A 14721-nucleotide genomic window follows, 5' to 3' on the forward strand; every position below is an offset into this window, starting at 1 on the left:
ACTCTGCAAGGTGACTTTTTTCAGAAGGGTTTCTTACTTTGTGGTTTTCTCTAAACCCTGCAACTGCTGATTTTGGGGGAAAAAGAAGAACACTGTGTTTGTTATATTTGTCCTTCCAAGTGTTCCTTTGATCTGCAGGTCGTGTTATCAGTGTTCTGATTTCTTAGGGTAGTGAGGGTCTGTCTGTTCATGCAGCTTAGTACCTTTGCCATACCTTTTGTTTTCTCCTGAACAAATATTAAAATATAAAGCCCAGCAGTTCTGCCATACTAGTGCTCCTATGACTGGCTCTTGTCTGGTTTAAGAAGTGAGATGGATGTAGTTGGAAGGGTTTTGATTTATGGAAGAGAAAGGAAAAATACAGGTTAGATGAGAAATGAACATCTGCAGTTAAAACGGGTTTAAATTCTTCCCCTTCTTTGATGCCTCTGGATGGCCCTACCTTTGTGTTAGCAGTCAGGATCAGTAAAAGAGAACCCAATTGTACAAAATGTTGCAGTTTTTTAGAATAGGGGGGAAAAGTGCTTTGAAACACTGTTTATGCTTTCTTACTCAGAAAGACCTTATTGTTGACTAAGGAAAAATACCTTGGCATTCCTTCACTATCACATCTCTTCATATCAGTTTGTCTTGGACTGGAAGGGAGAAACAAAGAATTTATTTCTCAGCTTCACCTGAAACTTCAAAAGCAATTGTATGATTAAGTTGCAATCAGCTTAGGAAGACTTAACTGCATTGTAAAATGAAATGTTTTTTTAACTGAAGTATATGTTTCAAAACAAGCTTTATTTACTGAGAGTTTTCATTTATTCTTAAATGATGCAAAGCTAAAAACTGTTTTAAATGTGCAGGAAGAACTGAAAAAGGTCAAATCATTCCACTGATATTTAATTTTTTCTGATTTACATACCCTGGTAAATTTCCCAGTGGAAACTGATTCCTTTACAAGAATTTTAAGCCTCTCTGGGAATAAGCTTGCCTTCTTCACTTTTCTTGGTAGACTTTGGAAATAGTACACAAACTTCACCAGTGCCTGCAAGTTACAGGGTGAAAGGCACTGAATGATATGGATCACTGCTCTAAGCCTCAAAGCTTGCAAGGGAATTTCACACTCTTATTTCAGCTGGAGAGTGTTGTATTCTGTTAAGAAATCTTGTTTAAGCCAGGATGTCATACCAATGGCTGGATGCAAGCAAGTAATATACTTTTCAGTTGGATAGTTGCTATTGCACTGTGCAGATAATTGCTGTCAGTGAATATTTTGGACTCTCACTTCAAAAAGCATACAAATCATATTTATTGCTTGTACTGAAAATCAAACCCCTCCTTTAAGAAAATTAATTGCAGAGTGTATAGACCATTAGCTATTTCACTGTATGCTCTGAAATGTTTCCCATAAAGTGAGTTATAAAATTATTGGCAAGGGTAAATCCAGGAGATGGGATTGCTTCTTAAACTATGTGTGTATTACAACTTCTAAGGTGTAATTTTGCCTTTTTACTGTTTACTGAAGGTGGCCAGGGCTTTTGATCAGTTTATTCTGACCTTCTTTTTAAACTGAAATAAAAACTGATAAAGAGGCCTTCAATTTCAAAGCAGAATTAATCTTGTACAATTTTTTTATCAACAATTTGCATATTAAGGATATGAGTTTTTCCCTTGGCAATTCACTGCAGGTATAGAGTGCGGCATTGTTAAAAACCCCTGCACTTCCATTTTGAAAATTACCTACAATAAGTGCCTCTCTATGTATGTTTGGGTTTTTTAAAAGGGTGGTGATTTTAAAGAACGTTATATTTGTAAATGCTGTAAGAGCTTGCAGTTAAATGACTTATAGAGATGCAGAGTGTTGTAACTTGTAAAGCTCCCTTATGCTTCTTTTTCCTTCTTGTTTTGTTTTTGTTTTTCCAGGTATGCATTCCTCGACAGCCACAGAACTATTTGTTACTGGAGCTTTGCCAACCTCTGGAACATTTCCACCCACCTCCGCTTTATCAGCGTATCAGCATCCCAACACCTTCAGCAGCAGAAACTTTGCTACTACCCCTTCTCTTACTCTGCAAGATGCTACTTTCAGTGCTACTTCCAACGGTCTCTTAACTGCCCACGATCCTTTGTTACAGATTAAAACGTCGCAAGGCACTGTTCCAGCTGCTTTGACATTTGAGCGCCTGGGCAGCTCTGTTCTGAGTACCAGTGTACCTCCTCAGTCATCAACATATCGTTCTGCTCAAGAATCTGCACCCCATCTTTTGCAACCTCAGTTTAGTTTGTTGCCTTCGACCCTTGGAGGAGCTCAGCAGGTGTCTCAGGCCTACAGCACATCTGTCTTCACTGGTTCCACTGCTTCCATGGATAGAGCACTTCAGCGAGAATGTAGTGTTATTAAACACCACCAGCGGCCTTCGAGTACTCAGTCTGTCCAGCCTCAACTGGCTGTTTCACAGCATTCCTTACACAGCTATTTAACAAGTACAAGTGGAGTTAACTTTCAGGATACATCTAGGCACTCAGCATTATCCTGCAGTCCAGTTGGAGATGTTACTCAGGTGAGCAATGGAGGACCACAGCAGAAGACTTCTCAAGTCACAGTAGAACTTGCTCAGTCATACACATCTGCAATTCCATCACCTGGTTTTCCATCTGCTTCCACAGCAAAAGTGAAAAACTGTTCCATGAAGCAGCCTCCGAGGTCAACAAAGACCCCCAAGCCTCAAAGTGTAGCTCCCACTGTGCAGACACAAAGCTATGCCAAAACTGCACAAAACCAGAGTTCTGTCATTACAGGCCAAGCACAGATCTATTCCACAGCACAGCTCCCCAGCCTCTTGTCGGTCAGTCAATCCCAAAACTATGTTTCATGCCAGGCTGAGAATGTGCCACCTGTCAGTCACTCACAGGATTTCTCATCCAGCAAGGTTGAGAAGCTGCCCTCACTGTATAAAACATTGACTTTTTCTGGGCAATCACAAGCTATTACTTCTGACAGTCAGACTCTAAGTTACTCCTCAGAGGAACAGGTATTGACCTCAGTTCCAAATGAGAACTACTCTGGGCAAATGAGGGAACTTTCTTCAGTCAGCCAAGCTCAGAGCTACTCTTCTAGTCACTCTCAGGGTTTATCTCCAGTTACCCAGTCCCAAGTTAATTTTTCATCTCAATCACAAGTTTTAGCAGCTGTTAGTCCTTCAGAAAGCTATTCTTCAGGGCAGTCTTTAACATTAACGTCGCCTTCTCTTTCCTTTAATGCCTCTCCTCGGGTACAAACTCTTCCAGCCACTAGTCCTAATCAAAGCTATATTTCTTTACATTCTTCTCAGAACTCTCAGTCACAAGAATCCTCCTCTCCACAGTCTCAAAAGTTTTTGCCATCTGTCCAGTCTCCTTTTGCATCCCCAGCTCATTCCCAGACGCTGCAGAACAACAGACCTTCCTCAGAGACAAAGTCCTATGTTAAAAGGAAGTCTGACTCTAACTTATATGCCTCATCAAAACAGGAGGAGGAATTATCAATGCAGGATATGCAGGCATTGCAACAGCAAGCTACTCTTGAATCTTCCACTCCAAGCCTAACTGAGGAGGAGATCAATGCTCAGGATGCATCCTATAGGGTCTCAAAAGCAAATGACAGATACTCTCAAAGTGTAATCAGAAGCAACTCTCGTCTTGAAGATCAAGTTGTTGGACTTACTCTTCAAGGAACAAAAAAAGATGAAAGAATGGTCAGTTCTGTGGAACAGCTTTCCCAACACATTGGCCATATCACCAGCCTAAGCCATGATATCAAAAAGACAGCTAATTTAATGCGAACAACACAGGTAACTGTGAGTGCTAAGGAACTAAACCAGCAGCATTCTCTTATGCATAAGGTACATGAAAGTAAAGCTCAAGAGCAGCAGGGCCAAGTCATTAGCACACCACCGCAGGTTCAGCCTCATGCTTTAAGACATGGTCATCAGCTGTGTTTGCCCAGTGCACAGGTACTGCTGGAATCAACCTGTGACTTGCAGATTCTTCACCAGTCAATCCTGCAGTCAGGTTTAGGACAAGCAAAAGCATCACCTCAAGTGCAAAGAATACAGAGTCCTCAGCAGGTGACACATCCATTCCTTCAGATGGATGGTCACATTGTTCAAAGTAATGGAGGTCATTCTCAGCAACAGCTTCATAGTCAGAATTCAGAAGTGATGAAAATGGACATTTCTGAGTCTTCAAAACCACTACAGCAGCATTTGACAGCAAAAGATCATTTTACTCAGACAAATCAACATGATTCAAAAAACCAATTTGTTTCTCTTAGTTCAATATGCTTCCCAGAATCTATACTTCTCAGTGACGAGAGGAATATATTATCCAATGTGGATGACATCTTAGCAGCAACAGCGGCAGCCTGTGGAGTGACACCATCTGACTTTGCCAAATCAGCTTCTAATGAAGAGGAAATCCAAACTGTTGAAAACAGTGAGGAGTCTAAAACACAGTTCCGATCATTGGATTCCAGACATGTGTCTTCTGTTTTCAGTGCTTCACCTACTGTAGTTGGAAAGCCAGCAAGCAGAAATAATATTTCTCTCAATGGAGGCCAAATTACTCTGAATCTTACCCCAGTGTCAACAATACAGACAAAAACTGTGAACTTGGATCAACAGCACGTTGAAACTTCAGATCAAAGTGTACCAGCAAGAATGACCTCTCCCACCCTTGGTCCTGGTCAAGAAGAGCAAGAGGCTGTTCGAGTTAAGAAACAATCTAGCATCAGTCATGAATCTGAAGAAGATAATGATGCTTCTGTTGATGGTACACTGAATACAAGAGACACAGAGTTTGTTTCAAGTGGTAGGAGCCTAAGTGAGGAAAGTGCTGCTTCAGAGAATGATTTTAATATGGGTGGTGATGATGGTACAGCAGCAGGTAACCAGGCAAAGGTTCCGTTGCAGCCGCTCTCTGTGCCCCAAAGTGCAGATGGAGCCATTAATAGAACTGAAGAAGAATGCCAAGATTTAACTCAAGGGAACCTTCAGAAGAAAAAAAGCAAAGGAAAAAGCCAAAACAAAAATGCTGCAGAAGATGACAGTGCAATTCAGAAACAGGTAAAAAGAAGTGGACAGTGTAAACGTCAGAACTCAAGAGGAAGCGATTCGTGTTTCACATACTCTTCTCCTGTTTCTGAAAGTTGTTATGATACTTACCAACATCAGGAAAGAATGAGGCAAAAAATTAAAGAAGTTGAAGAAAAACAGCCTGAAGTCAAAACAGGATTTATTGCATCTTTTTTAGACTTTCTCAAGTCTGGGCCTAGGCAACAGTTTTCCACTCCAGCTGTACGAATGCCAAATAGGACTAGGAGACCAGTCACACAAATAGTTCGTGCCCCTTGCCTGCAGCCCTCTGCAAAGCCTCAGCCAGCAGCAGCAGCAGCACCTGTGGCTGCTGAGGTGAGTGGAGAAAGTCCAACCAAAAAAGCTGATGAAGAACTTAAGAAAAATTTAGAAACATTGCCTTCATTTTCTTCTGATGAAGATGATTCTGTGGGTGGTAACCATGATCTTCAAAAGAGCATCTCTACTGCATTGTCAGCCCTGGATGATACATCTGACAAAAGGATCAAATCAGGTAAAATGGTTACTGCAAGTGTATATGTTGAAGGAGATTTTTGTTGCTGATGGGAAAAAAAAAAAGAATAATTTTACCTGTCTTCAGGTAAAGGTTTTGATTTGATTTGGTTTGGTTTTGGCCACAATTAAGAGTTTTCTTAAAAAGGTGTATTGACTATGGACTAAACTAGTGTTTTCCACAATTAGAAAATATGTAAATAAACTTTTTCATGCTACTTAAGTAGGACTAATGCCAAAAAGTTATTTTAATTTGGAGTTGGAATAATGTGTGTGTTCTCTTCGATTCTGGCTTAGAATACTAAATATGATTTTCATCTGGGAACCTCAACAAAACATCATGTCAGAGGTTCTCAACCTATTTAAAAAAAAATCCTAGCAAGAGAATATATTAATAATTGCCATCAGCAGATGATGAGTTCTTGCTAGGTAAACATACATTTTCTGTGATGATGAAGTTGTACTGAATATGTGTATGAACCAACTTTTGCACTTGTAAACTGCACTGGTTTGGCTGGGCTGGTCCAAGGTGGGAGCCATTTGAGCCATATTGATCAGGGGTGTTGTAGCTCCATGTGTGTTGATAGGTTGCCAGCAAAAGAACAAAATCTGGGAAAGATTGGTTTGGGCAGGGAGGGGCAGCAACCACTGATCACAGTAATAATTCATTTTTCACACACTTTTCAGTTTCAGTTGTGTTACATCCATGCTGTACATCCATGTTCAGAGCTTTTAACTGATGCTGCCTTGTTTTGAAGTATTTTCAGAATACAGAACATTTTTGCCTAGACAGGTCTCTTCAGTAAAGATTTTTTCCCCCCTCTGGTAAGCAATTAGAAACTATCCATCCAATCACATAACTGTACTAATTCCAGAGAAATACCATTGTCTTCCAAAATCATCACAGGGAGAAAATGAAACCTTTCTTTAACTCTTCTCAGGATTCAGAACTCATGACCTGTGAGCTGATTCTAAACAAGAGAGAATGGTTTCCCTTTTTAGATTAGAGAGGGAGATTTTTTTTTTTCTCTAGGTGTGACATGATTTGCTGAAAAATACATAGCAAAATTAAACTTAAATTGTAATAATCACACCTAAGATACTGGAAAAATATTGCAGAATATGTGATATGCTGAACAACACTTCATCTTAATTACTATTCTGGGTTTTTTTCCATGGGTATTTCTATGTAATTATGTTAAGTTCATGCATTTCAAAAGGCTGCACAGAGGATGAAGTTCCTTCTGTGTCTTTCAGTTGGATATATATATTTCAAACAAGAAAGCAGTGACTGTTTTTCATCCCAGAAAGCTGAAATCTGGACAGTGCCGTGGTGTGAGCCTCTTGCTGAAGCATGTTAATTTTAATAAGCCATTTCTGTGTACAATGTCCAAAGAAATATTTCAAATGGGTTTTTTGTTGGGTGGGCATTTCCATTAGTGTTTTATTTGCAATGATTTATTTTACAATGTTATTGTATCTTCTTTATTATCCATAAGGATGTAATATTTATATCACCAATTTCTTGAATTCACCTTCCTATTTTGTGACAACACAAGACTGTGCATTGTACAAGATGCTTAGTAATGACATATTTCTTTCTTTCTCAATGGTGTTTTGCAGGTTTTCTAGTAATTCCCTCTTCTGTCTGTTTTGTCAAATAAGTATAGACAGACAAATACTAAAACATATCTTTTGTTGATAGTATTAAGTAGTACATGTACCTTTATCTGCTGTTCTGACAAATATGTAAATATACCTAAGCAGCTAATAGTGGTGTGTCTAATTAAAGCTGTCAGAGCTCTCACTGAAGAAATAGAACATATTTGCAATAATGTGAGGTGAAGTATCTGGAAGAATACATTTCACATTTCAAATTAACAATTTTACTGAATGGATTTAATGAATCCTCACTTATTTGGTATATAGCTTTTGTATTGACACATTAATTCGACATTTCAATAATTTGTTTGGAGTCACTTTTGTTAAAATATGCTATGTTATCTTTTTTACAATTTTTCAAGTGAAAAATTCAACCATTAGCAGTGATTATAGCAAAACTGTAAAGTGGTTATCTTAAGTTTCCTAAGTTATATAATCAATTGCGTTATAGTTACCATAACTTGATTTCTTTTAGATCAGCAAGTCAGTGTTAAAACTAATATGTGTACAAGACTGCAAAGTAATATCTAAAAAGGATTCTGATTTTTTTCAGGTGGGAAAGAATAATTTTGAAAGGTGGGACTTTTCTTTGGTTCTTCGGAATAGAGGAGGAAAAGAATGTTCTTTTCCCTTCTTTGTTTTGTATCATCAGTTCTCATTGCTCACCTCTGTTAATATTAAAAATCATTAGGCTATTGCCAAAGTTTTAATCTGGAACTTCCAGTTACATGATCACAAGATATAAATGATAAGTATCCAAAAGTCACACAGAAAATATTTTCATATTTCATGTGTATTCTCTTTCTGTAATCCAATTTAAAAAGACTTAGCAGCAGATAACAAGATTCAGTGCTGTAACCTTTACTGTTGTATTTGCTTATTGTCACAAAGTACAACAGTATTACCTGGTGATCATGTTTGTAACTATCAAATTGTTTTCTGAAGCATTCAGCTTTATTAATTCCAGATGCCAACAGAGGCAGCAGTTTAATACAAACAGAGGTATATTAGCTACAGTATTTCGGTTGTGTTTAAGATTTAGTTGTGGTCAAGATACTGCTTCTATTTTAACTCCTAGAACAGGTGTTTTTCTTAGAATAGTTGCTTTTAATATAAATTGTAACGGAAAAGAAGAAAAATCTAGTTCCATATTACATTGCTAATCCTTAATAATTTGTTTAACTAAAATTCGGATTTTTTTCTTCAGAAACTGAAAAAGTGACAGTTGTTACTGCTGCTGCTACCACCACCACTGCTGTAATAAAGCAGGAATCTCCACAGACAACAACTGCTGTAGGCAACATGCAGGAGAAAATGAATCCAGCTGACCCCTTAAAAGTAGCTCAACAGGATGCTGTGACTTCAGAACAATTGGCAAAAATACAGGAGACCGTTGCAATAGAAGGATGTACTGATGAGGAGAATATGGACAGTGAAGGAGAGGGAATGTACAGAGAACGTGATGAATTTGTAGTGAAGATTGAAGATATAGAGACACTAAAGGTAATCTGAATATTTGCTGGGGGGGGAGCACCTCACAAAACCCTGCATATGAATTCAGCCTCAAGAAACTACCAGAAGAGGAAAGGCTGCAGATTAGTTTTCCCTTTCTATTCTAATATTTCCTGATTGCTGCCAAAATGCCTTAAAGGTGTCTTTCTAGTGCAGATTACAAACATGTTTTGAATGTACATGACCCATTTTATGCTACACACATAATAAAGTAAATCTGTGTGCTGGCAACCTCTGTTAGAACTTGGAATTACCTATTTTAATATTAAAAAGCATAAATTTTTCACAGGCAGTTGACTGCTTTTTTTTTTTTTAAAGATAGGAGTAGACTTTCAAGTGTAGCTTTGCAAAAGAACTTGAGTGGAATTGGCTTCTGTTTTTTTCTAAGTTCTGCTTGGTATTTCAACAAGAAATGTCTTCCATAAGCAATCAGTACAACTCTTCACATGACTTTATGTGAATTTCCTTGTTGTCTTTGATATTTTGTTTTGGTTTGGTGTTGTTGCTTCACTATTTTAATTCTTCTGAATGTTTACCTTTACTTTTGTGGCTATCATAGCCAGCAATATTCTTACTGTTAGAATATTTCTAATATTTTTGATTACTTGTCTATGTGTTCATTCTCTTAAGCTGCAGTTTTAAATTAATTAATGTAGCTTTGTCACATAAGACAAGTGTTAGCAGTTTGAAATATTCCCTTGTCACTTATAAGATGGATTAAGGTATATTAGGAGATATTTTGAATTTTAAGTTTGTTCTTGAAGAGTCATGAAAAAGTAATCATTATTTGACTACATTTTAATAAAAGGGTTTATTTGAGTTAATAGTTTGTTTGTAGGATCTATAGAGAATTCTCATTAAAACTGATAATTATAAAACTTGCCTTGATGCAAGCAGAACTTAATAACTATGGTTTTGGAATTCTAAATTACTTATTTAAATTTTATCCTTGGTTAACTTCCTCAAAAAATGTGATGCACAAACACATTTCTGGAAGAAAAATAAGCACTGTTTTTAGCAAATAGTTTTATGTTCTTCCAGGTTGCTTTGCAGACAGGAAAAGAGCCTCCAGCTATCTGGAAAGTACAGAAGGCTTTATTGCAAAAATTTGTTCCTGAAGTGCGTGACGGACACAGAGAGTTTGCTGCTACTAACAGTGTGAGTCTTAAAAATTCCTTGGGAAGCCTCATGGGAGATGGTTTCCTTAATGGAAGTCTAGGAAACTAAATAGAATGTGATTCTGGCATACATTCTTAGCAGTCATCCTAGAGGGGGGGAAAACCCTCCAGCTCAAACTCTCCCTAAATACATCCATGGAGTGATTTTTTGCTTTCCACTGCGGGTCCTTTGGTATCCTTTCGGCTGCATAAAGGAACAAGTTATTCTCCTAACCAGAATAAAGTCAGTGGGAACAGGCTTGTGAACCAACTGCTTTCTGCAGTAGGAGTGATACAGAGAGGATACAATTTTTAACAGGCAGCCTTTTGCTGGGCAGATAATGCTTTTGGGATAACACATGTGGAGAATAAAACAAAGGGAGAAAAAGAAGCCCAAAGTAACTCCTCTTCTCTTATTGTCTTATTATTATCTAGAAGTCTGATGGAGAATTTTTTTAAAATTATAAATGGTATAGAGTGGCTTATGTTAGTATGTAAACATGGAGGGGGTTAAACTGACTTTTTTCTTTAGTATTAGAAGTTTTACTTGTTAAACTGACAAATTTTGCTTAACAGAAACACTCGAGGTTTGGTTTTGGTTTTTTTCTTTCAGTATCTTGGGTACTTTGGGGATGCAAAAACAAAATACAAACGAGTGTATGTGAAGTTTGTTGAAAATGCAAACAAAAAGGAATATGTCAGAGTATGTTCAAAAAAACCACGAATCAAGCCTGTCCAGTCAGCAAGGTATTTTATTTCAATTTATTTTCCATTTTGCCATATTGTTTTCATATTAAGAACAGACCTATTGGAATTAACAGGAGTTATAACTTTAAAGTATGTTAATTGTGCTTTAATATGGAAACTGAGAACTGTCTGGTTTGCTTTAAGAAATTAAATATCATTTACTGCCTTGTCTTCCCTAGTCTATTCTGTTCCATAATCAGTTATTTTGGAGGTGTTAGGGCTCTACATGCTATTTCTGTGTCATTCTTTGCCATACAAGCCTGCTAGTGTAGTGATTTTAATTTTTTGTGTATTGTTTTCTCGTATCCTGTGGACTTTGCTAGTTAGGTAGTTTTTTCTGGATTGCTTTAATGACCATTCTGTCCCAGTATACTACAAGTACCATGCTTTCTTCTCAATCCTGGAAAGTTAATGTAAAAACAGATGCTCGTTACAGTGTTCTTCATTCAGGAAAACACTGGAGTTTTAAGTCTAGTTTGCTCTCAAAGAAAGCAGTGCTCTCAAAGAAATCAGAGAATCAACATTATGAAATAATCCTGATCTACCTAAAAGTACCTAGGATTTTGATGGTCCTTTATTCTTGGGCTATGCAAGACTGTTCCAGCATCTGTTCTTCCAGTGCTCTGAAGCAACCCCCTCTTTTAACAAAACATGATTATGATTAGCTTGTTATGCATATGCTGTTTTCTCAACACTCCTTTTGGCTTTTCTTTCAGTTTGTACTGCATGTTGTATTTATGGAGAAATCAGTCAGATCCCACTTCTGTCTGTGTTTCACTGAGCTTCATTAAGCGAGGTCTTTCAGCTTCCTTGTTTGGGGAAGACTTTCCATTCCTTTCATCCTTCTACTGTCTGTTGTCTCCATCTATTTTGGTTTGAAATCTTCATTTCGGACAGATGTCTAGAATTATTCTCAGTGTTCCAGAAGATACTGACAGTGTTTTTGCTGTACATACAACTGCTTTCCCATCTTGACAAAACCCTTCTCTAGCACTTCCCAGGATTGTGTTTCCTGCATTGCTCTCAAAACTGTAGTGCATTATTAGCCCTAAAGTATAGAACTTTGTATTTCCGATATTAACATTCCTGTTTGTTTTCCTGATTTGAGTGGTGGGAAGAGAAAGAAGAGGAGTTGTCTGGCCAAGTATTATATCAAAAATATAGTAGTATGTATAGTGTGCATGATCTAATTCCCAGTTAGAGGTGACAGTGAAGTAAGTTTATATAATCAGTGGGGAGTATATTCTGGTTAAATAAGATTACAGGTGTTTTATTACTGCCAAAACTTGTGTGGTAATTACTTTCATAAAAATTCTCTTCATCATATTGCAGGACTATTCATTGCAAACCTAGTAATAGCAACATCAAACCCCCTGATCCACCAACACCAAAACCAACAGCAACAAAAGTCTCTTCTGTGAAACCCAAAGCTAAACAGCCAAAGGTAAAGGCTGAACCACCACCAAAGAAAAGGAAAAAGTGGAAAGAAGAATTTTCATCTTCCCAGTCTGATTCTTCACCTGAGGCCCAGAGTGAAGAAGATGGTGAGTGAGATACCATTGCTGGCACCTAGGCCCATTTGAACTCAACTGAGAAGAGTATTATAAAATTACATTGTTTGATCTTGCACGTTTTTCTGTACAAGCCTCAGAAAGAAAATATGAAATCTGAAAGTGCCATGCAAAATGAATTTCTTAAAACTTGTTGATGTATAGGCAAATGTGTACAATTGAAGTTATTTCAGGTGTAGTTTATCTACATAAATACATGTTTTACTGCTTGCTGTCTGTGACAGGTACAATTGTAGGAGGAGAAGCCGATTTGATTTTTGAATACATCTAAAGAATGAGATTCTTCATTAGTTTTCCATTGCAACTGCTTGTCATGTCTAAAATAACATTCCTGTAATCTTTGCCTGCGTGGAGATGTGGGCAGAATTCAGATGCTGCTGTTGTTTTTTCAAAATCCAAGGAGAAAAAGCAGTTGCCTTTTTGGCTGCTTCATTGCTTGTCTGAATGCCAGCTGTTCAAATGTAGCCTGCTGAGCAGATCTTCTGTTAAGACATTCATAGAACATTGAGATTCAATGTTTGCAGGAATTCTCCAAAGAGAAAGGGATTTCTGAAGTTTACAGGGTTTATAAGGGTTACCTGTGGTAGCAGATTTACAGTGCATTTTGCAGGGTTCTTTTTGTTTATTTCCTGTATGTTTGAAGCAAAGCTGTGTATTACTCATACTTTTATTATTGCTGCATTTCTAAAGCATCCTGGTGACTTTTAAATATAGATAAACAATCATTGATGTACTGGAACACTGCCTCTGTGAAGACAGCACCTTTAAAATATTTTTCAAGCAAACTCCATATTTAAGGCCTCAAGTAACCTGGTGATTACAGTCATCCCTGAGGAAGTTTAACAGCCTTGCTGGCTGAATCACTGCAAAACCCTGGTGTCAGACATGGAGCTATAAAAAGCTCCAGAATGCTTACTAGTACTGATGACTACTCCATGTGCATGTTAAAATTGCTGTCTATGAAAAAATAACAGCTTCCTCAGAGTAAGCACAAATATGTGCCTACATTGCTTCACTGACAAAATTTTCTTTTGCCTTTTTTTGGTGGGTTGAAAAATTAGGTGTGATTGACTTCAGTTGTATGCAGGCTCCTAAGTGACATTAGTACTCTGAAATTCATTTTCCTGTTGGATGACTTCAAATTTTGCAGTTTTGGGAGGTACTTGCATTGACTTGAAAACTGCACTTGGGGTGCTTTGCTTGACTGAAGTTATTAATTATCCTTTTTCTCTAAACATTCATCTACAATAATAGAAAAATGTTTAAATTCCTTAAAATATAATGTAAATTTTTACCTATATCTAGTTTAAAAAGTTGAACCATTTGTATTATATTTGGTGTCTGCCCCTGTTTTTGACATGTAAGTAGTTTATTGCAATTGACTGCATTGAGTTTTAATCTCTTGGGGTACCAGTAGGGGTCACTTGTGTTTTAAGAGAGAAACCTTCCATTTTGAAAACCACAAATTTGTAGGCTATTGAAGGAAAAAATCCTTCTATCCTGTTTACTTTTCAGAGGTTATACCTCCAGCTCCACTTGTTACTCGCTTTTTGAATACAAGAGCTATGAAAGAGACTTTCAAGAGCTACATGGAGTTGCTTGTTAGCATTGCCTTGGATCCAGACACAATGCAAGCCTTGGAAAAGAGCAATGGTATAGTATGTTTAACATTTGTGTGTTCTTACTAGATTTTAAGGTTATTAATCAGTAAAGCAAGTGGTTTTTAAATAAAACCCCACGAACCTAACAAAATTCTAGTTATATAACCTCATTGGAATAATCTACATGTGTTATTTGTGTGTATTTGTATTTTTGCATTCTCTTTGAATAATCAAAGTAATTTCGCAATATTGTTTTATCTGTTTTGCTGCATTAGAATTTTGCTGTGAATGTCAGAATAGAGCTCTTTGTTCCTACAGTTACTATACTTCAAACCTTAGCAAACATTTATTTAAAATTACAGTTTCAAGTGTGTTTGCTTTCTCATGAAGAAATAGGCTTATAACTGTAAGTAGTTATGATTCCTCCTAGTATTAAGAATTCTGCTTTTTAAACTCTGAAATCTTAAAATCCAGATCAAAGAAAATTATATTAACACTTTTTTTTTTGTTGACAAAATGTTTGGATTTATTTACCCTAGTAGACTCCAGGGTACAAGTTGAACCTCCTATTTCTCAAAATTTAGTAAAACACTCATGTACCAAGATAAAGGTTCCAAAAGAGAAATCATTTCATGTATTATTTCATTGTAAGCTGTTGTTTTGTACTGTTTTCTGATTGCCTGTGTTAAAAAAAAATCTTTTCTAGCCTCTTCTCTCCTGCCTCTCCTGAGTGTGCATTAGTGCACACTTACCTCAAGATTTCAGACCCATGCATTATGTCAGTAGTCCCACTAAACCCAAAGTAATTGACTTTATAAATAAAAGGCTTCATACTGAGCTGTAAATTTTCATTCCTGGC

At 37.1% G+C, this 14721-nt stretch overlaps 1 protein-coding gene across 1 annotated transcript in view; it reads left to right on the forward strand.

Moving 5' to 3' along the window:
* Positions 1-14721, forward strand: part of QSER1 (glutamine and serine rich 1) — a 41517-nt gene that overhangs the window by 19392 nt on the left and 7404 nt on the right. The window contains exons 4-9 of the mRNA XM_069016519.1: positions 1912-5613; positions 8482-8777; positions 9828-9944; positions 10557-10690; positions 12023-12234; positions 13777-13914. Of these exons, the coding sequence (XP_068872620.1) occupies positions 1912-5613; positions 8482-8777; positions 9828-9944; positions 10557-10690; positions 12023-12234; positions 13777-13914 (4599 nt within the window). The remainder of the gene's footprint in view (positions 1-1911; positions 5614-8481; positions 8778-9827; positions 9945-10556; positions 10691-12022; positions 12235-13776; positions 13915-14721) is intronic.

The sequence above is a fragment of the Aphelocoma coerulescens genome, chromosome 5, assembly GCF_041296385.1.
Source record: "Aphelocoma coerulescens isolate FSJ_1873_10779 chromosome 5, UR_Acoe_1.0, whole genome shotgun sequence".
Taxonomy (NCBI): Eukaryota; Metazoa; Chordata; class Aves; order Passeriformes; family Corvidae; genus Aphelocoma; species Aphelocoma coerulescens.